Source organism: Candida parapsilosis, contig 005809, assembly GCF_000182765.1.
Source record: "Candida parapsilosis strain CDC317 annotated contig 005809".
NCBI lineage: Eukaryota > Fungi > Ascomycota > Pichiomycetes > Serinales > Debaryomycetaceae > Lodderomyces > Lodderomyces parapsilosis.
The window spans coordinates 2,964,369-2,989,494 of NW_023503281.1; the positions used below are offsets into that span (position 1 = coordinate 2,964,369).

The 25,126-nt window shown below is 37.3% G+C and overlaps 11 protein-coding genes and 2 non-coding genes across 13 annotated transcripts; 9 read left to right on the forward strand and 4 right to left on the reverse strand. All coding sequences in view use genetic code 12, as the record gives it.

Moving 5' to 3' along the window:
* Window positions 1-386: 386 nt before the first annotated feature.
* Window positions 387-1,985, forward strand: HNM1 (Hnm1p; the record flags this gene model as incomplete). Its single annotated transcript, XM_036810371.1, has 1 exon — window positions 387-1,985. One exon carries the CDS (start codon window positions 387-389, stop codon window positions 1,983-1,985), a length of 1,599 nt encoding a protein of 532 aa, XP_036666914.1.
* A 79-nt stretch (window positions 1,986-2,064) lies between these two features.
* On the reverse strand, window positions 2,065-3,093 carry CPAR2_213930 (uncharacterized protein; the record flags this gene model as incomplete). The annotated part of the gene is made up of 1 exon (XM_036810372.1): window positions 2,065-3,093. The coding sequence occupies one exon, from the start codon at window positions 3,091-3,093 to the stop codon at window positions 2,065-2,067; it is 1,029 nt and encodes a 342-aa protein (XP_036666915.1).
* A 1,101-nt stretch (window positions 3,094-4,194) lies between these two features.
* Window positions 4,195-5,262, forward strand: CHA1 (Cha1p; the record flags this gene model as incomplete). The annotated part of the gene is made up of 1 exon (XM_036810373.1): window positions 4,195-5,262. The coding sequence occupies one exon, from the start codon at window positions 4,195-4,197 to the stop codon at window positions 5,260-5,262; it is 1,068 nt and encodes a 355-aa protein (XP_036666916.1).
* Window positions 5,263-5,514: 252 nt separating this feature from the next.
* Window positions 5,515-5,627, forward strand: CPAR2_it_cp_Leu(UAA)_17. The gene is made up of 2 exons: window positions 5,515-5,552; window positions 5,582-5,627. It is a non-coding gene; the product is annotated as a tRNA-Leu (tRNA).
* A 1,048-nt stretch (window positions 5,628-6,675) lies between these two features.
* CPAR2_213950 (uncharacterized protein) lies at window positions 6,676-8,388 on the forward strand (the record flags this gene model as incomplete). Its single annotated transcript, XM_036810374.1, has 1 exon — window positions 6,676-8,388. One exon carries the CDS (start codon window positions 6,676-6,678, stop codon window positions 8,386-8,388), a length of 1,713 nt encoding a protein of 570 aa, XP_036666917.1.
* Window positions 8,389-8,689: 301 nt separating this feature from the next.
* DCW1 (putative mannan endo-1,6-alpha-mannosidase) lies at window positions 8,690-10,057 on the forward strand (the record flags this gene model as incomplete). Its single annotated transcript, XM_036810375.1, has 1 exon — window positions 8,690-10,057. The coding sequence occupies one exon, from the start codon at window positions 8,690-8,692 to the stop codon at window positions 10,055-10,057; it is 1,368 nt and encodes a 455-aa protein (XP_036666918.1).
* Window positions 10,058-10,337: 280 nt separating this feature from the next.
* Window positions 10,338-12,125, forward strand: SNX4 (Snx4p; the record flags this gene model as incomplete). The annotated part of the gene is made up of 1 exon (XM_036810376.1): window positions 10,338-12,125. The coding sequence occupies one exon, from the start codon at window positions 10,338-10,340 to the stop codon at window positions 12,123-12,125; it is 1,788 nt and encodes a 595-aa protein (XP_036666919.1).
* A 142-nt stretch (window positions 12,126-12,267) lies between these two features.
* Window positions 12,268-14,073, reverse strand: CPAR2_213980 (uncharacterized protein; the record flags this gene model as incomplete). The annotated part of the gene is made up of 1 exon (XM_036810377.1): window positions 12,268-14,073. The coding sequence occupies one exon, from the start codon at window positions 14,071-14,073 to the stop codon at window positions 12,268-12,270; it is 1,806 nt and encodes a 601-aa protein (XP_036666920.1).
* Window positions 14,074-14,410: 337 nt separating this feature from the next.
* On the reverse strand, window positions 14,411-15,655 carry CPAR2_213990 (proteasome regulatory particle lid subunit; the record flags this gene model as incomplete). Its single annotated transcript, XM_036810378.1, has 1 exon — window positions 14,411-15,655. One exon carries the CDS (start codon window positions 15,653-15,655, stop codon window positions 14,411-14,413), a length of 1,245 nt encoding a protein of 414 aa, XP_036666921.1.
* A 253-nt stretch (window positions 15,656-15,908) lies between these two features.
* Window positions 15,909-18,296, reverse strand: CPAR2_214000 (uncharacterized protein; the record flags this gene model as incomplete). Its single annotated transcript, XM_036810380.1, has 1 exon — window positions 15,909-18,296. One exon carries the CDS (start codon window positions 18,294-18,296, stop codon window positions 15,909-15,911), a length of 2,388 nt encoding a protein of 795 aa, XP_036666922.1.
* Window positions 18,297-19,364: 1,068 nt separating this feature from the next.
* On the forward strand, window positions 19,365-21,635 carry MNN24 (Mnn24p; the record flags this gene model as incomplete). The annotated part of the gene is made up of 1 exon (XM_036810381.1): window positions 19,365-21,635. The coding sequence occupies one exon, from the start codon at window positions 19,365-19,367 to the stop codon at window positions 21,633-21,635; it is 2,271 nt and encodes a 756-aa protein (XP_036666923.1).
* Window positions 21,636-22,629: 994 nt separating this feature from the next.
* Window positions 22,630-22,744, forward strand: CPAR2_it_cp_Leu(UAA)_18. Its single transcript has 2 exons — window positions 22,630-22,667; window positions 22,699-22,744. It is a non-coding gene; the product is annotated as a tRNA-Leu (tRNA).
* Window positions 22,745-23,449: 705 nt separating this feature from the next.
* CPAR2_214020 (epsin) lies at window positions 23,450-25,036 on the forward strand (the record flags this gene model as incomplete). The annotated part of the gene is made up of 1 exon (XM_036810382.1): window positions 23,450-25,036. The coding sequence occupies one exon, from the start codon at window positions 23,450-23,452 to the stop codon at window positions 25,034-25,036; it is 1,587 nt and encodes a 528-aa protein (XP_036666924.1).
* Between the last annotated feature and the right edge of the window lie 90 nt (window positions 25,037-25,126).

The window sequence follows — 25,126 nt, forward strand, 5'->3', positions numbered from 1 at the left end:
ATACTGCGTATGTATTCATTAATCCCCTCTTCTTTCCCGTGTAGAGGATATCTGAATTGAGTATAAGAACCCTAAAGTCAATTATACTTGTTTTTTTTTTTTTTTTTTTTTTTTTCAATTTAACCGCCTTAAAAAGCCTTTCTCAATAAAAAATTAAATAGATTAAATTTTTTTTCTCTCTATATATACTCCAATCGTATATAAGTACGATTGAAAATTTCTCCAAATATCAAATCTTTCTTTCTCTTAGAGGTACCACAAGATCTACACGTTTCACTCATTGCATACAACTTAAAAGACAGGCTCTTTTCAGTCTTGCATCTATTCAACATATTATCTCGCATTTTTGTCTACCATTGATACCCAAAAGATTAAGCTGAACAATTATGAGTAGCATCAAATCTCATGATAAAGAGTTTATCTCTTCATTTCCAGAGAATGAAAAAAACATTGAAGCTGAAGAAAGCAAAAGCACTCTTTCATTTAAAGATGGATTGGATGCTCCAAAGGGAGAGATGAAGAGGAATTTCTCCAACCTAAGCCTTGCCATGATTGGGTTTTCTTTGACAAACAGTTGGTTGGGTATTTCTTCAAGTTTGGTTACTGGTATCCAATCTGGTGGTCCCATCTTGATTGTTTATGGTATTCTCATTGTTGCTTCTGTATCTGTTTGTATTGCTATAACATTGGGTGAAATGGCTAGTGCTATGCCCTCGGCTGGTGGTCAATATGTTTGGGCAAGAGTATTGGCGCCAAAAAGATATGCTAGTTTTTGGGCTTATATTACTGGTAGTATATCATGGGGTGGTTCCATTTTCACTTCAGCATCAATGTGTTTGGCATTGGCTTTGGAGTTGTTGGGATTTTGGAATTTAAACCATCCAGATCATGTCACCAAGAAATGGGAGATTTTCATCATTTACAATATTGTCAATTGGTTTTTGTTTTTGTTTAATGTTTGGCATCGGTTCCTACCATTTATTGGAAACAGTATCTTCACCATTAGTTTATCTTCATACACAATCATCTTGATTACAGTGTTGGTTTGTTCAAGAGGCAACTACAATTCACCTCATTTTGTCTTTGTTGAATTCACAAATGGTACAGGCTGGCCATCAAAGGGTATTGCATTTATTGTGGGGTTAATTAACCCAGCTTGGTCATTTGCTTGTCTTGATAGTGTTACCCATTTGAGTGAGGAAACTTCACAGCCAGAAAGAGATATTCCCAAGGCGGTTTTATCAACAGTGGCTATTGGCTTCACCACTGCATTTACATATTCCATTGCCATGTTTTTCTGTATTCGTAATCTTGATACCATTATCAATTCTACTACTGGTATGCCAGTTCTTGATATTTATTACCAAGCATTGAACAACAAGGTTGGTGCTACGTGTTTGGGATCATTGGTTTTCCTCACTGCTTCAGGATGTACCGTTGCTTGTCAAACATGGCAAGCTAGATTATGTTGGAGTTTCGCAAGAGACAATGGTATGCCAGGTTCCAAATACTTGTCAATCATTGATCCAAAGACTGGTGGCCCATTGTATGCCCATTTATTTTCAACGGTTATTGTGAGTATTGTTTCAGTATTGGTGTTTTCCGATGCTGCATTGCAAGCCACGGCATTGGCATGTGTTTCGTTTTTGGTCATTGCTTATGCCATCCCAACAATCTGTTTATTAGTAAGAAGGCGTCAAATTCGTCATGGACCATTTTGGTTGGGTAAAGTAGGTGCTTTTTGCAATTGGGTCCTTTTGGCGTGGATGGTGTTTGTTTTGGTGTTTTTCTCATTCCCAGCATACTACCCTGTTACAGCCGAAGGTATGAATTATTTCTGTGTTGTGTTGGTGGTTTACGTTGCTTGTATGCTTATTTATTGGTGGTTCCCCATTAAAAAATACGCTTGTAAATACAATTTCAGAGGTGGACAACACAACAAAGAGGAAGTAGAGTTTCCCCATGTTTGTTTGACCGAGTGGTGATATATATGTATGCATTGTATTTGTAATTTTTTCTATTTATAATAAACATAAACGTTCAAAAACAATCACTCAGAATTTGTTACTCCAAGAATTTTGCATGTCCATCCCAAACACTTTCGGTGATGGACCATGTTGCCATATCTTTCAAGTTGTCGGGCATCTCCGTGGTAAAAGTAGTGATCAAGAAACCCATGTTGAAGATTGCATTTGAGTACAACACGGCTGATATTAGTGGAATTTCTAGAATGGCCAAGTAGTAAAATAATCCAATACCGAAAACTACCCCTATACGAGTTTTGAGCCATTGTTTCCGTTCCAATGGGGTAAATTGTACACGATCAAAGTATGGAATTAGCAAATCTTCGGCCAAGTTCCAAGTTCCATAAAATGTCGTCAAGACTCGTATCGTGTAATGAACATCCATCATTTGTAACACAGCGACAAATAAGCATGAGAAAACTGTCCCCAATTTATCCAAGAATGTTTGAAATGCAATGAAACCCAACACTGTTGATGATATCTTTTCCGGAAAGAAATGAATGGAAATAAACATCGACATGTTTAATAAATACACGTTGGTGTATCTTCTGATGAATAATCGAAACTCTCGTGAAAAATTGTACAAGCTTTTATAAGTTGAGACCCAATCCAGTTCATGTTCAACTCGATGCAGCGGCAACTTGGAGTAATGTTCACTATAATGAGTACCATTTAGTTCATCCTGATGTCTCAATTGGCACATAAACAATTGCTCACCATCTTTATCGAAAAATGAATACAATGCTAGGAAGAAGTAACTAAGATTGAGGTAGTATTTGAAAAAATACTCATATTGATCCATAAGCTCAGCTCCATTTATATGCACAAGTCCAATATAATTGAGTGATGCAATAACCAATTTGGTTAAAAAAATCGGCCCATTCAACAGGACAAACAATAGAATGGAAATCTTCAAATATTTCAGAAACAAGTAAATGTTGTTGTAGGTATAGAAATCTCTATTGAATAGTGAGGAGTAAGCTGTAGCTAGTGTAAGAAGGAAACTTCGTAGCACAATCCATATCGAAAAATGTTCGGATCGGGTGGAAAATAGAATTGGTGATGCCATTGAGAAAACAAAAAAAAAAAAAACGTGGGGGTCGGTAAGCTCTTGTGCAACTGGGGGCAGTGTGTAGGTATGGTTAAACACAATAGGTTGTCTATCCCTGGGTGACAGTCTTGATGAGGCACGTTTGATAAGTGGTATGTTTAGGAGTGTGACTTTTTGGGTTGTGGTAGGCTCTAACAAATCATTGCCAAGATTTTTCAAAACACGAAGAAGAAGAGCAATGAATTTGAGAGTCGCTCTTATGTTAATTATTATTTTCGTTTTTCATTTTTTTGCGCATTCGATTTATGGCTGGTGAGGTTGCTGCACATATGCAAGATTGCAAAAAAAAAATGGCACTATTCAAGGACTCTAAAGCAAAGGGGAGTGCATTATCTCGCTAGTTCGAGTCACTCACTCATTCATTCGGCTTGATTCGAAGAGGTGATACTGCTCATTACACAGAAAGGATGGATCTCCTTGTTTTGTCCACTTTGTGACAGTTTTCCCTGCACTCATCGATTCTATATAATGATGTTAAATGCCTTGAATGCCTTGATGGTGAAATACCACAGGGGGGGATGTGAAAGTCCATAGATCGTATGCTTCTCCATCTGCATTTCCCCCCTCTTGCAAACAAACTAGATCATTGCTAGAACCAAAAGTGGAGTGTTATGAACTTCGGTTGTAAAAAAGGACAGTTGCGATTGGGAAATAAACACCGAAGAAACCTTTATGTTATTTAAATACTATCCCTTAGCTCATCTTGAGGGAATTTTCGGTTATTTGTGGCTCGCAATTGTCGTTTGATGTCAAAAAAAAAAAGCACCGAGTCAAAAAAGCGAGTGAACTCCGCCTTTGTTCTGTTTTTCTTTTTTCCTTTTTTCTTACACCGAGTCACAAAAGTGTCCCCCTTGTGGCGCTTTTTACTTTTGACTCTGATAGATAGAGACAGAAAGTGCCGTTAGGGGAGGAGAGTGAGATACTCTCCACTTCGACAACCCCAAACGGCACCAAATAAATATCATAACTTCTTCCTCTACTTATGTTATAAATCTAAACGAAGTGTCACTAGCCCATTTTCTTCTTCCTTTCTCTTTGCAAGCTTCAAAAGACTTCAACATGTCTACGTCAAATTTGCAGCCAAATACACAATCAAACACAAGCACCGTTCCATATATCAAAACAAGTTTAATTGAAGTGACAAACCGTTTACCTCACAAACCACCATGTCGGGTATTTTTTAAGAATGAAAGCGAGCAACCTTCAGGTAGTTTCAAATTGAGAGGAATTGGTTACTTGGTGAAACAATCTATAGACAAGGCTAAAGCTGAGGGAGTATCCTTGGCCAACATTCATGTGTTTGCATCGAGTGGTGGAAATGCTGGATTAGCTGCTGCTTACCTGGCCCAATTCTACAATGTCAAATGCACTGTTGTTATTCCCACTATTGCCAAACCTATTATACAACTGAAATTGAAGGAGTATGGCGCTAGAGTCATTTTGTTTGGTAATTCAATCTATGAAGCTGACAATTACTTGAAAACGTTGATTGATTCAGCACCGGATGGGATCCATTCCATTTATTGCCATCCGTTTAATAATCCCGAAATCTGGACTGGTCATTCCTCATTAGTGGACGAAGTTAATCAGCAATTGGGATCCAATAAGACCAACCTCAGGAGCATGGTGTGTTCATTTGGTGGAGGTGGACTATACAATGGGATATATCAAGGTATGGTAAACAACAATATACAAGGAGATATTTTATTGATTGAAACTGCACAGGCGCCAACTTTTAGGGAATCAATCAAGGCGAAAAGCATAATCACATTGGAAAATGTTAATTCTTTAGCCACATCATTAGCCTGCTCATATACCACCCAGCAATCACTAGACTACTTCCATGAGAAACTGGCAGGAATAGATACAACTTTGGAAGTGATTGACGACCTTGATGCACTCCGTGCATGTGTAGCTTACAAGAGATGTTGCGGCAAGACAGTGGAGCCTGCGTGTGGAGCTGCTTTATCCGTGTGTTACGATAGAATAGATTTGTTATACAAGAGCCTTTCACATTTGCAGCAAGATGATATTTTGGTGATCGTTGTTTGTGGAGGTTCATGTACCACCGACTCTGACTTGAAACATTACGAAATGGCAATTAGGAAAGCAGAATCAAGACTTTAGAGATTGAGTAGTTACTCGTTTTAAATATTTTCAGTAGCGATGTAGTTATTTTAATGTGAGTGTTTACGTTTGGCTTTGGTTGTAAAAATTTCTTGTGATTTCAATTCTTGACTTATTGTTGGGTCGAGGGGGGGTGGTTTACGAGGTCTTGAAACATTCGTGCGAAATAATAAATATGTGGAACCTGACTTAAATATTAGTCTGATATATAACTCATAAGTAATTTATTGAAAAATTAATTTTGTGAAATATGGAGAGTTGACCGAGTTGGTTAAGGTGACAGACTTAAGTTGGAGGATTAATTTCCTTTTCAAGAGTAATCTGTTGGTATGTTTACCGCGCGAGTTCGAATCTCGTACTCTTCAATAATTTTTAATTTTTTTTTTTGAATTTTGCCATTATAAAGGTTATATCGCTTTTACACCAAATATTGTCTTTTTTAAAGACAAGAGACCCAAAGTTTACCGAGCCATGATACCCCGCACAATCAAGTTTGAAGCTGGGACAGTGACGAATCACTATAAATAAATAAAAAATTCAAACTTTAATCGAATTAACAAGTTGCAATGTACCAGCTTGATCAAAGGAGCAGTATCACCTCTCAGGTGCTACTATCTCACCACCTTCATGATTGGGTTTAACCGTCTACTGCCCCCCCCCCCAGAGTACATGACGTTAGAAGCTTTTTGTTGGATATTTATGAATAAGTACCCCATCTTTATTACACATGATAATTCCTGTTTCCAACCACCACGCACCACTGGCGCAAAGCTAACTTGTATTCGATCAGTAGGTGTCACCATCCGAAAACTCGGCTCTATAAGTTACATCTTGCTTCCATAAGTCGGTTCGCGCAAAACAATTTTGGTTGCGAAAGTCTCATCAAGAAAAAAAAAAAGAAAAAAGCTGTAGCTAGAAAAGTGGTTGCAAACTCATCCTTAAGTGCAGATTTGCTAGTTGTCTGACAGCTTTGTATTCTTCATCCCATCACCCAACTGCACTAGAGCCGACGTCGGTTCAGTCATAAAATCCGTTTCATTTTTCGATTGTTTCATCAAGCACACGTGACTTCTTGAATCTTTGTATCAAAAAAAAAAAAAAAGAAGGCAAAAAAAAAAATTCGACGAAAGGTAGTTCTGAAAGATTGTTCATCACCATTGAAAGCTACAATCAGTAACTATCAGCTTGTCAACAGCTTGGAAATCATTTGACAGGCACAATCAACTACTAGCATCATTTTCGTTTATTTCACATCATCGACCTAATCGTGAAAAATTCAATATTGAACGAGATTCGCAGTGGGAGAGAAAAAAAAAAGAAAGGCAGCAGGTCTCATCGACGCAGTGTATTGATCTAAGCTTGAGTGAATTTCTACTCATATCAATAAACAACGATTGTCGTTTCTACACCAAAATGATGAGAAGTGATATTCGGAGATGCCGCAGGTGCAAAAGAAAGAGATTGGATGATGAGCCTATGGAGGTGAGGCAGTACAAGACATGTGCCAAATGCAGAATAATAGAGAGAAATAAAAAGAATCTGCGTAAACCATTAGCCATAGAGACTATGCTTTATGGTTTGAAACAATTTCGAGAACAACAATCCACTGAAAATTACATTGAAGAGGAAGGACTTTTAAAAGATGAATTTTTCAAACGATATCACAACAAGCCATTCAATTACGATGCGGAGATTGCAAAAGTATTGAATGACCCAAACTATGAGCCTCCGGTTATTACAAACATCACAGACGAGATAATAGAGACATCGGACGTCGCATCACCAAATGGGACCAGATATCAGGTGACTATTAGGCGTGAAGAGCCAAGTTCACCTACGAGAACGAGGATACCTCGAGCAGAAAAGATTAAAAAACCAAGACAGCCCTACAAAAAAAGCACTGCACAGTATAAGCAAATGCTTTCACATGTCAGTGCACACCATGTACCACATCCGATCTCTATTGTTACTCGCTCGCAACCATCTGTGGACCGAATTGATGAAAAGGAGGAACTCATTGGCGAACTTTTAGCATTGGGTGAGGGAAAGAATTTGGAATGTTCTTTCAATGGTCATGCAAATCCATATCAATTTGCTAATGTGTATTCCAATTTTGAGCAATATTTGCAGCGCATACTCGAATTAAAATCATCCAAAAAGAATATTTCCAATTTGGTGTTTTTAAAAGAGTTTAGGGACTCATTTCCCAAGGAGATGTCGAAGTATCATGCCGATGCGTCAGTTGGTGATCGAAGTTCCCAAAACCTTGATTTGAATGAAAGGCAATCGCGAATGAATTTATTAAGCAATTTGAAAGCATTGTATGTTGACCCTATCATAGCGTCCACATCATTACCATTTGAGCAAAAATCCAACAACTTGCACGATTTCAAATACCCCAGTGAATTGAGATGTTATTACCAATATCGGGACAGGGTAGAAGTCGCCGATAACAAACTGGATCCCGTTAACTCGACAATCAGTCTTAGTTATCATAAAAAATACAATATATTGACGATCAAGTTCAATTTGGTTGTCATTGATAAGCTTAGCCAATACCCTAGCGCCTTAAAGGATGCAGTAGTGGAGTTATTGAAGAAGACAGATGCAAAGCCTGTGTATGACGATGATAAGAATGTACAAGAACTGGTATTTCAAGAACTACAAAGCATGCGTGACACATTCGAAGAGAGCGTGAAGGTATACATTGATAGCTTTACATTGGAGAAATTGAGTGACTTGCTTGCAGCCATCAACGACGAAGTGCTTCCTGAAGATGGTGATGTGGTTGTCGAAGAGGAACTAGATGATGAGCTCGATGGATCAGATGATGATGTTGAAGCTGGCGTTGAAGGTAATGCTGAGGTCGACGATGAGGATGATGAGGATGATGATGATGATGATGATGATGATGATGATGACGGTGTTCTCGAGGAGAATGGCGAGGATGACGTCGATGTTGACAACAACAACAACGACGATGGCGACGATGAAGTTGACGATTCAAAACATCTGCAACCGGGTAACGATGATGTAGCTGAGACTCCAACCACAAAGAGTGATGTTTTGTACAAATCCATTTCGGAGGTTGCTACAGAGGCGGTCGACCCGACTTTAAAGCTGTGAGTGTGTACACTCGTGATGACCGGTATATCGTTACTAAGCATAGATGTGTTTTGACTGATATCTCTCTCCTTCATGTTATGACGCCAAATGTAGAAATAATGATAGATCACTTTTGTGCTCTTTACGTATGGGTGTTCCCCTTTCGCGCGTGAGCAGGAAAGGAAAAAAAAAAAAAGAGGTTAAAAAAATAATCAATCAAAATCAACCCTTTATTATTTGTATTTACAATTATTATCACAGCCAACTCAAACTTTGTTTTAACCTTACCTATTGAAGCTATTCAACTTTCACAAGTCAAACGATGAAGTTTTGGTTGTCACTCGCTTTACTATTGGCAAATTTATTGCCATTCTTGCAAGCTTTACCCCTTGATACCAACAATGTCACCTCAGTACGAGAAGCGTGTAATTTGATTGCCAAGGGTTTGCTCGACTATTACGAAGGAACTAAGTATGGGGGAACTATTGGTGAATTTACTTCACCTTATTATTGGTGGGAAGCCGGTGGTGCATGGGGTGGAATGATTGACTACACTTTTTACTTTCAAAATGATACTTTAGTGCCTTTGATCAAGCAAGCTTTGGAATACCAAGTGGGAGACGACAACAATTATATACCATTGAATCAAAGTACTACCGAAGGTAATGATGATCAAGGCTTTTGGGGTATCGCTGTGATGGGTGCGGCAGAAAGAAATTTCAGTAATCCCAATAATAAAGAGTTGAGTTGGTTGGGTTTAGCGCAAGCTGTGTTTAATACAATGACAGCGAGATGGGATGTTGATGACTGTAATGGTGGTTTGAGATGGCAGATTTTCCAGTGGAACTCTGGTTATGATTACAAGAATTCAGTTTCCAATGGATGTTTATTCCACTTGGCAGCCAGATTAGCAAGGTATACACAAAACGATTCTTACGTTGAATGGGCGCAAAAGACGTGGGATTGGATGTATGGAGTTGGTTTGTTAACTGAGGGAGACCATTGGTTTGTATACGATGGTGTCAAGATTGCCAACAATTGTTCGAATATAACCAAATATCAATGGACTTATAATCAAGGTCTTATGTTGGCAGGGTGTGCATACCTTTACAACTACACTGAAGATCAAAAATGGTACAACTATACCGTGCAATTATTGAATAGTGCACAAGTGTTTTTCAAAAACATGTCGGGAAGCAGTGTCATGTATGAAGCTGCTTGTCAACCATCTAATACATGTAACAATGATCAAAGGTCGTTTAAGGCATACTTTTCCCGATTCTTGGCCCTTACAGCACAGTTGGTGCCAGAAACTTCGGGTATCATTTATAAATGGTTGGTTGATTCTGCAAATGCAGCTGCAGGTGCTTGTTCTGGTGGTATTGATGGCCACACTTGTGGTCTTTCATGGACAAACTGGACAGTGGGATATGATGGATACTATGGATTGGGGGAACAAATGTCAGCGTTGGAGGTTATACAAAGTGTAATGATTTACCATGATGCGCCAGCACCGTACACAGCTGAGACTGGTGGTTCGTCTGAGTCACAACCTGATAGTGGATACGGAACCGTGGCTACCAACGCTAAACCATTGAGCTTGGATTCAGGTGATAAAGCTGGTGCGGGTATAATCACAGCCATTATCGGTGCTTCCTTGATTGGATGCTGTGTCTGGTTGATACTATAGATGTTTTAGACAATAAGTAACAAAAGAATGAAAAAAATGGACTGGTTTTTGATATTAGCATGTAGACTGTAGAGACGGCGATGGCGCAACTGGAATACCAGCCGAGTAGCCTTCTGTGTAGGAGTTTAACCTTAATCGCAATGTGCGTTATCAATGGCTCATGCTCACAAGCAAAATTTCCCCACCACAAACAAACAACAGAAAAAAAAAGACACACATATAATATACCCACACAATACCAAGGAGTCATCACACAACTCTACTATCTGCAACTATACCCATGAGTTCTGAAGATCAATTTACTTCTATCCAGTGGGATAGGGAGGAGTTGGGGAAAGATCAGACCAGCAATACGACCGCAAAGATAGATTCCATTTCTGAGGAATCGAACTCGCAGCACAACTCCGAAGGCAAGTCGAATGACGTAGGTGAAACCGGTATAGCAAAGACAACAGTTACAAATGAGCAAGAGGGAATTGCAGAAGCTGAAGATTACCATAGTAGTAAGTCCAATGGGGACGATCCCAGTGCTTCTTTACTCATTTCCAGTGAGCAAGTGGGTCATTCAGGGCAAGAATCGAGCAACACGGACAACAATGAGCAATCACAACATGCCGAAGCTGTTGAGGGCGAACGAGAGGCTAGCGAGCAAACTGCAAATGCGGCAACATCACATACTGGTGTCGAGCCTGTGGACACCACTCTATTCGATAAATACAAGATTGAGGTTTCAGCCACACATCCAAGTAGGGATCTAGATGCATCATCAAAACCATTCATTTCTTACTTGGTCACGACAACTACTGATAACCCCAACATTCTCAAGCTTATCAAAGAGAAACCGTCATCAGAAGGCGAAGATGATGAGCAGTATCACACTTTCAGTGTTCGTCGTCGGTATGGAGATTTTCGCTACTTGTATGAGAGTTTGACGAATGATTTCCCTACAGTCATGATTCCTCCATTGCCATCAAAGCTGAATATAAAATACTTGACGGGGGACACTTTTAGTCATGAATTTGTCCACAAACGATTGCATTCGTTGGATAGATTCTTAAGATTTATTGTTCAACATCGTGTTTTATCTCAACTGTCAATTTTTCATTTGTTTATCAGCGATTCTAGTGATTGGAATACTTTTACAACTTCTTTGAAACTTAAAGAATTGAATGTCAATGGAGACCAAGGAGGTTTGGTGAATAAAGTTGTCAATGAAGAGTTGATTACAGAAAAATTGATGAATTTTTTAACCTCATCCAAGCACAAGAAGGAAACTAATCGTGACATATTGGAGATCAATGACAAGTTGAAGAAATTGTATGAGAATCTTGTCAAGTTGGATCGTATTTTCACCAAATTGAATAGGAAGAATCGTGATTTGAAAAGTGATTATGAACAGCTTCTGAAGCAACTTTTGAAAATTTCAAATTTACAAAATGGTCAACCAGAAGATGCAGCAATTACATCCAATTTCAAGATTTTTGCTGAAGCTCTTGATTTCTTCCTGGAGTCATGGGGTCTGTTGTACACATATATGGATGAGTCGTTTTTGATTCTGTTGAGGGATTGCTCAAAGTACATTATTGGTCTCACAAACTTGATTGAATTGCTACATAATAAAAAGATTGATTTGCAAGTGTTGCAGGACTACTTAAATAAAAGTAGAAATGAATTGGGGAATGCAACGGGGCAACATCACCAATCAGCGCATCAAACCACTAGCAATGGTGGCATAGTGAGTAGTACAACCCAATTGATCAAAGATACGATATCAACCTCAGCTACATCTCATATAGGGTCTAGCGCCACTGATGCCAAGATACATAAGTTGCAGGTCAAGGTACAAGAATTGGAAAATGAGATTGGATTACAAGTGAAGTTGATCAATGAGTTTACCGATAAGATTATCAATGAAGAGTATCCAAACTGGGAACGGTTCAACAAATCAGAGTTGAAGAATTCCATGCTTGGATTGTGTGATCAGCAAATCGATTTCTACAAGGGATTAGTTGATAATTGGAGTGATGTTGAATTGAAACTTTCTAAACGATTAGAAGAGTTGAGTTGAGAAAGAGTCAGTTTGTGTTGTGTTGATTTTAAAGTTGTTTCTTTTAATTTTTTGAGAAGTTGTTATAGTAGATTTCAATGCAACTATTGTACAGCAGTCTATTTACAGTGAAAGATGTGTCAGTTTTCTTTATAACTCTATACTAATCTTTCTTCTTTAAACGGTCATCCTGTCCAGCATTCTCATCATCATCATCATCGTCATCCTCTTCTTCCCCCAAATCAAATAGGGTTGCACCATCATCATGACTATTTCTATGATCAACTTCTTCATAACCCGGTGGTGGTGCAGCCGTTGACAAAGATGACTGATCCGCCGATTTCTTGGCTTTTGGCAGCAGTTGATGTCCCTCATCAATTTCAAAACTATCTCTATCAACATTTCTTCTGGCATTTCTACTGGCATCCAAATCGTCATCGTTGTCGTTATCATCATCATTATCATCATCATCGTGGCTCATCAAAGACAAATCATCCAATTCAAATTCGTTTCCTCCTGGACCTTGATAGTTGGGGTTTTCAGGATCAAAGTTTGGATCATCTTCATCACCACCACCAGTTGACAATTGCTGTGATACTGCCAACATATAACTGGTTTCGGTTGGACGCCATAACCATGCAATAATCATAAACACCATGAAAAACACGACACTTGGCCAGAAATCAAAAATAAAGAACGAGCTCTTCCAGTGTTGTTCAAACATTTCTGTAGTTGACATTGACAAGTAGATGAACGAACTTAGTGTTAACCCAAGGAATGTGATTATGATTGCAGCAAAGACAATCTTGAACAAGTTTTGATACAATTGAAGCTTGATGATTTGACGTTGTTGGTGTAATGATTGGGTGGTTTTACGCAATGATGTTAATATGGTGACATAGTAAATCGACAATACAATCGATATTGGAATCAATGGCAATAATCCCAAAAAGTTTCCCGCATCGCCATTATCGATACTATCACTATTAACCAACGCTGTTGATGACCCACTGACATAATTGAATATCAAATACGTCAATGAAGAAGCGAAATTAAAACCAGCAAGAATCTTGCAATAAAGCATAGTTCTTTTGTTCAATTTCAATTTAACAACACCATACCCCAAGGCAATACAAAGCAAAAGGAAAAATGAAAATGTAATCTTGACTGAGTTCAAAATGGCCATAAATATCATGTAAAAAATTCCAAATCCATTTGATGGATTTGAAACACGATTGACATAATCATAATACGACCAAATCACCAATGTATCAAATGTTAAGAATCCCAACATTGCCAACAAGTATCGTTGCAACGGCAAGATTTGATTCTGTTTCCTCTTTTTGAAAAATTGAAAACCAAACAATGCCAACGCAATTGCATAACACAAGGTTAAGATTCCATATGCTGGCAATTTCGGTATTTCACTAGCATTTAATTGGCCAAATGCATTTTGGAAATTAATTGTGCCTCTGTACTTGATGTTATTTCCCAGTGGAGAAAACGTCGAGATACAATAATACCCAGTTTGATTTATTGGATAATTTATATTGGCATTACCCAATTGATGCAATTGTGAAGTTAAAATTGTTGAATTTGTCGAATTGGAATTGACGATAAATTGACCCAATTGATCTTTTGAACAAACGTGCAACTCATCAACAGCATACTCATCACAAATAAATTTATATCCTTCTTCACCAAGATAAACTCCAATATTGACAAGATCCTTGTACTCAAAAATAATATAACTTACATTTATATCATCAAATTTGGCATCTTTATTTTTGGAGTTGTATTTATGATCCTGGTATTGTTTTAAAGATAACCCAATGTGAGGCTTTATCGACCCACCCCAATCCTTTTTTGAATAAACTCCAGCACATACTTGTGAATGTTGATTACTGTCAAACCGAGCGAGATTGGCTAGTGCAAAGGTGCAGTATAGAAGCAATGACAAGAAAATCATCGTGGAAGGAGGAGCGGGAAGGGATTAGTTACTACTGGTTTTTGGTTGGAGTTTGATGAGAACTCGGTTAATCAGGGTTTTTGCTAAGGGTAATCGGAAGGGGAAAGAACCTCACTGGTCTCTTTTTTTTTTGGCCAGTTGTTCGATTTTTGGTGAAAAGAAGATTTAATCGCCGAGAACTTCCCTCAGGTAGCGCAAAGTCAGCTTTGGGGTTTGGAGGTCTCCAGGCACCCAAGCCTCAAACACCAAAAATGTTTCTAAAGAGTAAGTCTACATCGCACAAGCTTCTTCACAAACGAATCTTTCTTTGTATTTCTATACCAACTGGGTTACACTTTTATATACCGGCCCATACTGTTCCTCCACTTTGATACACAAGGTTACCCAATTGTTCAACTTTATGATCCCAATCAACCAAATGAGTATACAAGTTATGCACTTGTTTCAAATTCAAAATTCGTGGTTGCAACCAAGTGATAACCAATACCTGATCGATTTGATTAATATACCCCTGAATCAACTTCAATGAAAAACATTTGATAATCAAATGTTCAACATCATTAACTGGAGTGCCAGTAAACTCACTAATTTCTTTAAAAGTGATGCGTTTATTGGTGGTAGATTTAGTAGAAATCAATTCCAACAATGCCATTATTATAATCTTTTGCTTGATAAACACTTGATGCAGTTGTAATTGCGGAGATTTAGTAAATGCAATCGATAACCAATGATTAAATTGTGATAAATCACCAGCATTCAACGCTTGAATTAAATGATATAGCCAATTGTATGGGGAGTTGTCGGTAGCTATTTCTTGCAAGATATCATGCAAGATCAATTCGCCAAAATTGTAAACTTTATCACCCAAGATGGCCGCAATACACAAATCATAGCATAATTGTACTTTCTCCTCTGAAGTTAATGAAGGAACCGAAGAAAGAAACAATAATCCATTAGTATAATAAGCATTGTAATTCTCATGTAATTTGTACTCGATTGATTTAGTCAAGTAGTAAGCGGCATTGATCTTGGCACTTAAATCATTGTTTAAATTATCAAACTTCAGTTCGATTTTACTCATGGTTTGTTCACTAGATTCAAATTGATTCAAGTACAAGTAATAACGACTTATTTGTAAATCAATATAAATCAATGATTCATCATTGGATAAAAGGGCACTAAACTCGGGATCTTCCGACCCATCTTCATTCTCCTTGTAATTGTGTTCGCGTTTGAGATACTTGATGTACTCTTGTTTCAAATTAATCAATTTATCCAAGGCGGTTTCATTATTGAACTGCGAAGCAATTAAAAAATCAACAACTTTAATAATGTTCAACTTCATGGCAAATTGTTGAATGAACTGAGTATAGATCTTGTGTTTCAATTCAGGCAGGATTTGACTCTGGTCGAATGTGTAGTAAAACTCATCCAATTGTTGAGTTAATTGATGCCATAATTTACGTTCATAGTAATCTTCCAATTGGTAAAATAACGATATTAATTCTGAGTTATCTAGTTCCAGTCTAATAGTAGCTAAGACTGTGGAAACGTCTGTTGAGTCTATGTCCATGGCTGACATTGTAGGGAAAGCGTTGTTGGTTGGTAGGTTATATTAAGTTTGGTGTTTTTTTGTTCTTGAAAACTGTGCAGTGGCAAAAGAAATATTTCACCACCCAAAAGTTGTGCAAATATACACTACCTTTACCTTGAAGATAGGCTGCAACATCTACACAATCCCTGACTCCTGCCAAATTGCGTGTAGAGCACGCAGTCGGCAAGCAGTAGGGGGGGTTCTATTTCTCAAAAATGTATTAATGCAAAGACTCAAAACACTATATAATGTACTCATCATCATCATCATCATCATCATCATCATCGTTACCACCACCTCCTCCTCCTTCACTTAAAAGTCCCCCCAAAACATCATTACCTATAGCTCCACCCTCATCATCATCTTCATTTATTAATGAACTTTTAAAGCTTTGCCAAGTTGTCAAATTCTCCTCAAATAATGCTTTACCATTTCGTATATAATTAATCATGATTATCAACCATTTACGTTCCAATTTCTTGATAAATTCTTCAAATGTAGCCATTAAAGCTTGAGTTAAATGTTGCATATCTTTATTACACAATTCAATCAATTGATTGATTTTATCCAATTCTTTTTCAAGGTGTTGGATTTTGAATTTGATGGAAGATGTATGTGAGGAAGGTATCATTGTTTGCACCGTGGATGATGACGAGGAGGATCCAATTAGTGGTGCAGCAGATGATGCTGACCCAGTGGGTGGTTGTGTGGATTCAGACGAAGCTCTTTCACCGGCCTCAGGTGTTGTTCCGTTGGTTTGTTCTACCGGTAATTGGAAATTAAATTTCTTGGTTTGGTTGTTACCACCAAATAATCCATACCAAGATGACTTTTTTTGAACTTTCTTCATTGATATATTTTTCAAAGCGTTGTTTAAAGTGGGACTGTTTAATTCTTTTAAATGATCAAGCGAATTTATAACAACTGCATCTTCTTCCTCTTGAGGGTGAGATTTAGTAAAACTTGGAGGTTTCCCGGAGACCCCCATTGTTTTTCCAACATCATCACTAAGTTTGCCACCTCCATTTAGACTATTTATAGTAATCAATTGTTGAAATTTGTTGAATTTTAACTTGTACAAGATCTTAAACTGGATAATCTTGTATTTATAAAACTTTATCAAATTTAATGCTGTTTGATTATATTGAACCAACTGATGTATAGGTTCTTGCCATTGAGGTATCAATTGATTCAAGACGAAATTTTCAAAGTTTAAGAACACTTGATCCATTGTTGATCCAAATTTTTCAATTGCTTCTGATAATGCATTGTTACGGGTTTCAGATTCTGAAAACATACTAGTATCAGGTTGTTGTTGGTTCTGCTGTTGTTGTCGTAAATGATGGGGTTTTTGATGATAGATTTGTAATGAAAAATTATTCAAGTTTCCACCTAAATCAATCAATACATTAATCAAACTCTTGTAATCTTTGGTTGTTTTTATATCCAATTTATTTAAAAATGACAAACCGGTGATGATTTTATGAAACTTAGTTTCAAATGTAATCAATTCTTGAGGAATGGTGAATTTCAAATCATCTTCAAAGTGACCACCGCCAGTTTTTATTTCGCCCAATTCAAATAATTTCATCAGATCATTCAATTTTGCCAAATCATCATTGATTTTTTTCAAACTGGATAAATTATCACTGTTGGACCCAATATTAAAACCATTAACAATGGGTAAAATAGAATATAATCCATTTTGATCAGCTGGATTTACTGGGTTAGCCAATAACAAGTTATTTGGTAAATAACTGACTGGTGGTTCATTCAATGCATTATACCAACACAATTCATAATTGGGATCAAGAAACTTGTGTAAAAGTGGACATTTCTTCAATTCGATATTTGAATCCAAAATCAAATCATTTAAAAATAACTTGAAAAACCGTCTTCTCAGTTCAATTATATTTGATTCATTGTTTAAATTGATTGAATTGAGTAAGTAGCTGAGTATGGAATGTTTTTCAGGTATTGGTGGTACAATCAATGTCGGGAACAATTTGAGTAAATTATCTCGTAATGATTTAAACTCACGGTATCTTCGTTTAACAACAATTTTGCTGTGGACAACCGATGGTGATTGTAGTTGAATAGTGTATACTATTATTGATGAGTTGATTAATCGTTCAGAGTTTATGACATCTATAGTTAAATCCGATGCTTCCAATAGTTGGGTGATTTGATTGGATAAGCCCAATGTGCTATTGACTAAATCAGTGGGGTATTCGTCATTGTCACTAAGGGCATTAGATATAGGTGATAATTGCTGCTGCTGCTGTTTATGCGACTGTTGTTTACGAGAATTTGGTTGTTTAGGTGTCAGTTGTGGAGGTGGGGAGAGTGTTGCCACATGGAGTTCTTGTTCTTGTTGTTCTTGTTGTCGTTGTTGTTGCTGTTTCTCCTTCCTTAATGTCAATTTTGATGATCCAATGGATTCACGATGAACACCACTCTGTATTCCATTAATGTCTGAATGTGGATCCTGTGATGAGTTATGGTTGTTGTGAGCAGCGTGTGGTGTATGTGATGTATTGTATGGATTAGTTAGTATAGATGCATTACCATATAAAGATGGGTTGTTATCTTGTTCTAAATCATCGAATAAAGAGTAATCATTAGACATAGTCGTAAAGATATGCTATGCGTGTGTGTGTAAAAAGAGTAATGTAGCGGACTTCCTAATTAACAGGTGGTTGTCAGTGGTGGCTGATTTGATTTTGATTTTTGTTGTCTGGTGTGGGTGTTGTCTCTGTTGTTGTCTGTTATTTCTAACTGATAATGACACACACACACACACACACACGATTTTATTAGTTTGGTGTGTCGTAGAATGTATATTTGTGACATTGCTTTATAAAAAGGAAAATGAGTCACGTGTAAATCGGAAGTATATTGCCGAAAAGAATAGTTTTGTGTACTTGTGGTTTTTTCTGTTGTTTAGCGTTACTATTAATAATAACAACAACAACAACAACAACAACAACAACAACATTTTATGAAGGAGGGGTGATACTGCATATACATATACATATACATATACATATACATACACTAAAGGAGGTTTTAGTGTCTAGTTTTTTTCTTAATTAACTTTGCGTAATCAGACAAAAAAAAAATTTAGATCAGACACTAAAACAAAAGGTGAGTTAAAATAAGATCTTATCTTTCTCTTCTCATAATACAAGTGATATGTTCCTGGAAAACAGGGGTTGGTTGGTTGCAGCAAGTTTCATTGGTAGTAGTAGTAGTAGTAGTGGTAGTGTTTACTACAATCTCTTTATTATATGATGAATATCATCTCTTGTATTCAGTGAATCTACAATATTAGTTTTTTGTGCAGGATAATGTTTTTCTTCAGTCAGGAACGTTTTTTTTGTTTTTTTTATTTTTCTTCGCAATACAACCTTAAATATCTTCATCATCATCCAGATTCAAATTCAACTTGAAATTCAACAATTTCTTACATCTTTTCAAGAGAAAGTTAACTGACAATATATATACACAAATCATCTCAGTAAGTCTCACAGAGTAAAGGTAACTTACTAAACCAACAGCTAAAAGCATCTATTATCTAACAGGCACGTACATCTGGGCCAAAAGCACGTGCCTTATTACTCAAGGCGCTATCTACGTCACTTCAACCTTTTATACCTAGCCACTACTTCCATACCACTATATATCGTTCTCAGCTATGCCACTCGTTTTTCCAACTAAATTCAAGGCTACTCAGATAGTACTATCAGTATTATTTCTATTCACATTAATCAATATACTATTGGCACTCTATTCAACGGATGGTTCCGCCGCAAACAATCAAAACATTAAATCCAAGGGAAGCTACTATGGTAAAGATGGTGTATCGGCAATATTTGGTAAATTATCATCACTAACTTTACCTACGCTGCTGCTGTCACAACAACTGAAGCAAGACTATAAGGTAGTTGGCTACCACCACAACGAAGATAATGACTTTGTTGTTTTCCAAAAGGAGTATTTAAGTAATGAACATCTTGCTACAGACACTACTCATCATTTCTGGAACTTTGTCAATTCTGATCTCAATTCACATCAAAATTATGATATCAAATTAATCAATGGCTACAACTACAAGGAATACGTGTCCAAATTAAACCATGATCATGAATTAATGTTGAATAGTTCATTCTCTGATCACTATGATATGGAAATGAAGTTTACCACAGCATTTGTTGAATTTTTCAACACTGTTTTGAAAACCATTGAAGATTGTAAACCAACCATCAATGCAATTAATAATGATGAACATTACCCCAATGCAGCTAAATTGGAGAAATATTATCAAACTATAAACAAATTGACTGATGATCAAATGAATGGTTTCAAATACAAACGTGAATTGATACACAAGAATGGAAGAATGCCAGTTTATGGTGGTCATTTACGAGAAAACTATCAACAAGAATTGATTAGAAACAGGGAATTGTTATCAACGTATATCACATTGAATGATATGGAGATGGAAACATTGAAGAATTCACATCAAGTATTTATCAACTCATTGATGAAGGATTGGCCTGAAGACTTGATCAAATTTAACAAGTATAATGATTTCCTCAAGGGAGATGGTATTGTCTACCTAGCTGGAGGTAAATATAATCAGTTGGCTTTACTTTCAATCAAAGTATTACGAGAAAATGGTTCTCGTTTACCAGTTGAAGTCATTATCCCCAAACATGAAGATTATGATGAACAGTTTTGCAATCGAATTTTACCACAATTGAATGGTAAATGTAAACTAATGAGTGATTATATCCCCAAATCATATTATGAACGAGTCATCAAAAATGGTGGCTCAGCAGCTGGGTTTCAAATGAAGAATGTTGCCATTCTCGTGTCGTCATTTGAGCGGGTATTGTACCTCGATGCCGATAATATTCCCATTAAAAACCCCGATATCTTGTTTGTTAATAAACCTTTTACAAACAAACACCTAGTCGTATGGCCTGATTTATGGAGAAGATCCACATCACCCAAATTTTATGAAATTGCTGGAATTAGGGTCGATCCTGCCAAAAAAGTTAGAAACTCATATACAAAAGGTGATCCAAGAGGTGTTTTCCAAAGTGCTGATACTGAAACATCAATTGCTCACAATTCATATCATGATTGCTTGGGTGCCATACCTGAGCCAAGTTCAGAAACCGGTCAATTGCTCATCAATAAGAAGGTACATTTCAAAACATTGTTGCTTTCATTGTATTACAATACTTATGGGCCTGATTACTACTACCCACTATTAAGTCAAGGTGCTGCTGGTGAAGGTGATAAAGAAACTTTTATTGCTGCTGCTCACAAGTTAAACTTACCTTATTATCAAGTACAAGAATTTAATCGAGAGTTTGGACCCAAAGATGGCACTACTAATAAACATTTGTATTTTGCCATGGGACAATATGACCCGATTATTGATTATATTCAAGCAAACAACGATACCGAATTCGAAGCATCCACTAGCAAGCAAAAGCTGAAGCAAGGCAATAAGTTGCAGCAGGAGGATGAAACCATTTCAGACGACGACAATCCATACTTGTCTACCCCCCCTACTCAATTTGCCAACCACGAAAAAGACAATACCAAGTACAACTACGACTACCACTTGTACAAATCATCATCGTTATTCTTCCTTCATGCAAATTGGCCCAAATACTATTTCCAACAATTATTCACCAATGATGAACGAGGTCCAGTTGATAACAAGGGCAATAGAAGACGCCTTTATGGTAATGAATTACGACTGGAATTGAGTGCTGGTGCTATTTCTGGATACGATTTTGAATTGAAGGTGATTGAACAGTTGCAGATGTTGTTTTGTACTGCACCTAAATTTAATTTGGGTGGTGGAGTACCTGATGCTGATAGCAATGAGCGGAGGGAAGTTTGTGACAAAGTTGAAGAACAGAGACTGTTTTTGAAGATCTCCTAGAGTAGAGTAGAGTAGAGTAAAGGATTTATATTAGCATTGAAAGAATTTATATTTGGAAAAAAGTTTTGTTAAATTTTTGTAGTGGCAAGTGAAGTTGGTCTTGCAATGAGCCGCAACAGATACATTGTGCAATGATGTAGGAATTATGAAGGGGTTAATGGATGATAACGATTTGGATATAAAAGTGTCTGATTTTAAACTCCATAGATCTCGTAAAACATAGCAACGCCTATTGTTGATATCTTACACAAGGCAGGCTTTTTAGTCTATTGCACATATACGCGTAACCTGCAAGAAAAAATCTTATTTTCGAGTTTTGTGTAACTGTTTAAGTGAGCTCTGAGGAGTGCACATTATCATTTCCTTGAACTAAGTCTCTTATTTTTTGCATCCGTACCTTAGTTGCAGGAGATACAATAACTCCAGAGCCGCTGTTTAGAAAATTAAGACTGAAATTAAACCGTGCCCCCCAGACTGGTCTTGGACTCTGCTTCTGTTTTTTCTTTTTTTTTTCCGAATAGCGTTATATCGAACCTTACACATAGTTTCTTGGCTAATTGAATCATACTGCAATTGATGAGCTTTATGAATGTGGAATATGGTAAAAGTTGAAATGTAGACATTGATCCAGCATTCTAAATTAAATGGTCACAATTATTATTACTCTCGACAGAGATATCTTTGACGTTTACCACTTTTTCAACACAATTTTGTACAAAAAAAAAAAGGAGAGAGAGAAAAACAAGGTTTATACCTGTGACCCACTTCCAAAGCCTAAATCTAGGAAAAGTCTCTCCGTCTGTTATTACTGGCTACTCAGAGTCGATTTTGGAGTCTAGATACTGCGACGTAGCTCAACTCCGTTATTGTCTTGAACAGATGCACGCACACACACGGCCTATTCTAAGGCGAAAAATTAAGTCGACTCTCGCCCCAAGTTGGGTTTTTTAAATACACGGTATTTTAAAATAAACCTCAAATTTTGCAGAAAATTGGAGAGTTGACCGAGTTGGTTAAGGTGACAGACTTAAGTTGGAGGATTAATTTCCTTTTCAAAAGAGTAATCTGTTGGTATGTTTACCGCGCGAGTTCGAATCTCGTACTCTTCACTATTTTTTTTTTTTAATTTTTGTGACGAGTTTTCTTTTAGCGGTGGACTTTATTGTGAGCCTACAAAGATGATTCAAAGTGCCCAGTGTTTAGTGACAACTGTGCTTCGTTTCAATGTGATCATTTTCACAAAACAATAGGGCTTTCTTTTGTTTTTCCTGACAAATTTTTGCTATACACAGTTGTCCAAGGAATTCTTCCCCTTTTTCTGCTTCCTCTGACACGCATTTATAAATTGAACATTCCTGATCACCTGAACTAAGTCTCTCAGACCTAACCATACTTTCAATTTACTACCGTTCTTTGTAGCTGCAAAAAATCAATTAAAACAACACTGGAAAGAATATAACCACAAGTCGTGTACATGTTACCAAAATTTATCCTAATCATCTAAACCAACTTTCCGATTGCATGACAGACTCAACAAGTCTCGGCTCGTGGAAAAATGGACAAAATTGCATAATCATCACTTTTTGCTTTCACCTTAGTTGATTCAACTTCAATCTATTTATAGAAGAGTGTCATTGTGGAATATCCTCATACAACAGTTACTATCAGAGATACAAAGCAACTTGCTAACTTACGATTTGTTTTTACATTGCTGACTACATTTCCATTAGCAATCAAATTTTCCCCAAAAACATCGGAAACTGGTAGATTTACGACAATAGAATTATACAACACCCAGCAATAGAATATACACCATGTCCAAGATAGTGAGGTCTATGAAGAATGTTGTTGGCGGCTACTCATCAGCACAAGTTTTGGTGAGAAACGCAACTTCGAACGACGCCACGGGGCCAACAACTTATGATATGGAAGAAATAGCATCATGCACATATCAGTCACAAACCGAATTTATGGAAGTTATGGATATGCTAGATCGCCGTCTTAACGATAAAGGTAAAAATTGGAGACATATTGCTAAATCTTTGACAGTGTTGGATTACTTGGTTAGGTTTGGTTCGGAAAAATGTGTCTTGTGGGCTAAAGATAACATCTATATTGTCAAGACATTAAGGGAATTTATTCATCTTGATGACCTGGACAAGGATCAAGGGGCGATAATTAGAGTCAAGGCGAAGGAATTGGTTTCATTGTTGAGGGATGATGAGAGATTAAAACATGAGCGTGCATTGGCCAAACGTGGAAGACGTACTGGTACGTTTGATGATGGTGACGACGATGACAATTTTGGCGAGGGCAGAAGAGACAGAGACAGAAGAAGGGAACAGAGAAGAGATAGAGGCGGTGATGAGCCATATGACGCGGATTTGCAAAGGGCATTGGAATTGTCAAGAATGACGGCTGAGGAGGAGCAACTTCGTGCTAGAGAAGCTGAGAATGATCCTGAATTAGAAGCTGCAATTAAGCTTTCGTTAGAGGAGGAGGAATTGAGAAGGCAAAATCAAAATGCAAACTTGTTGGATTTGAATGAAGGGCAGCAGCAGCAGCAGCAACAACCACAACAACAGTATTTCTTGACTGGCTACTACCAACAACCACAACAACAACAATTCTTTCAACAACCAACCCAGCAGTATCAACAATATGACATGTTTGGAAATCCTATTCAAAATTCGATGGAGACGGGATTGTATCAAAACCAATTTGACCAACAACAACAACAGCAACAACAACAGCAGCAACCTCAGTATCAACCTAATCAGTTTACCGGTTTCAATTATGGACAACCCCAACAGCAGGAACAGTTACAGCCTTTGAAAACAGGATCCAATAATCCATTCGCTCTCGTATCCGACTCAGGAAACAATCAATCTAAATCACAGTCTCAAACATTGAATGCATTGGCTGAACAAAAGACACAAGAGCAATACCAACAACAACAACAACAACAACAACAAGCTCAATTCTATACTCAACCTACAGCTTCATTGAAACAACAAAACACTGCATCATCGAGATTCAATGAGACTCATGAGTTGAATGACCTTTTGACCCAGGGAACAGGCTTGGATACTTTTGGAAACACTGGTGCTGCTCGTATTCCACATCAACACACAAGAACTCAAAACTTTATCAACTCTAGTGGAACTGGTTATAAGCAAGTTAGCAATGATCAACATAGAGTTAGTTCAAATGCTACAGGAAATCCATTCTTAAACACTGGCATTGGCTACCAACAACAAAATGCACCACCACCACCACAACAACAGCAGATCAATACGGCGTACACTGGGTACGGGTTTGGGAATGCTCAACCACAGCCACAGCCACAACAATACCAAAGACAAGCAAATGGAGAGGGTCCTAGTTTGATAGATATCTGAGGGCAAAGAGGGGGGACAACTACTACAAGCCAGATAGGAATTTTCATATGTTAGACATATATTTTGTATATTACCTTTTTTTTTTCTCCT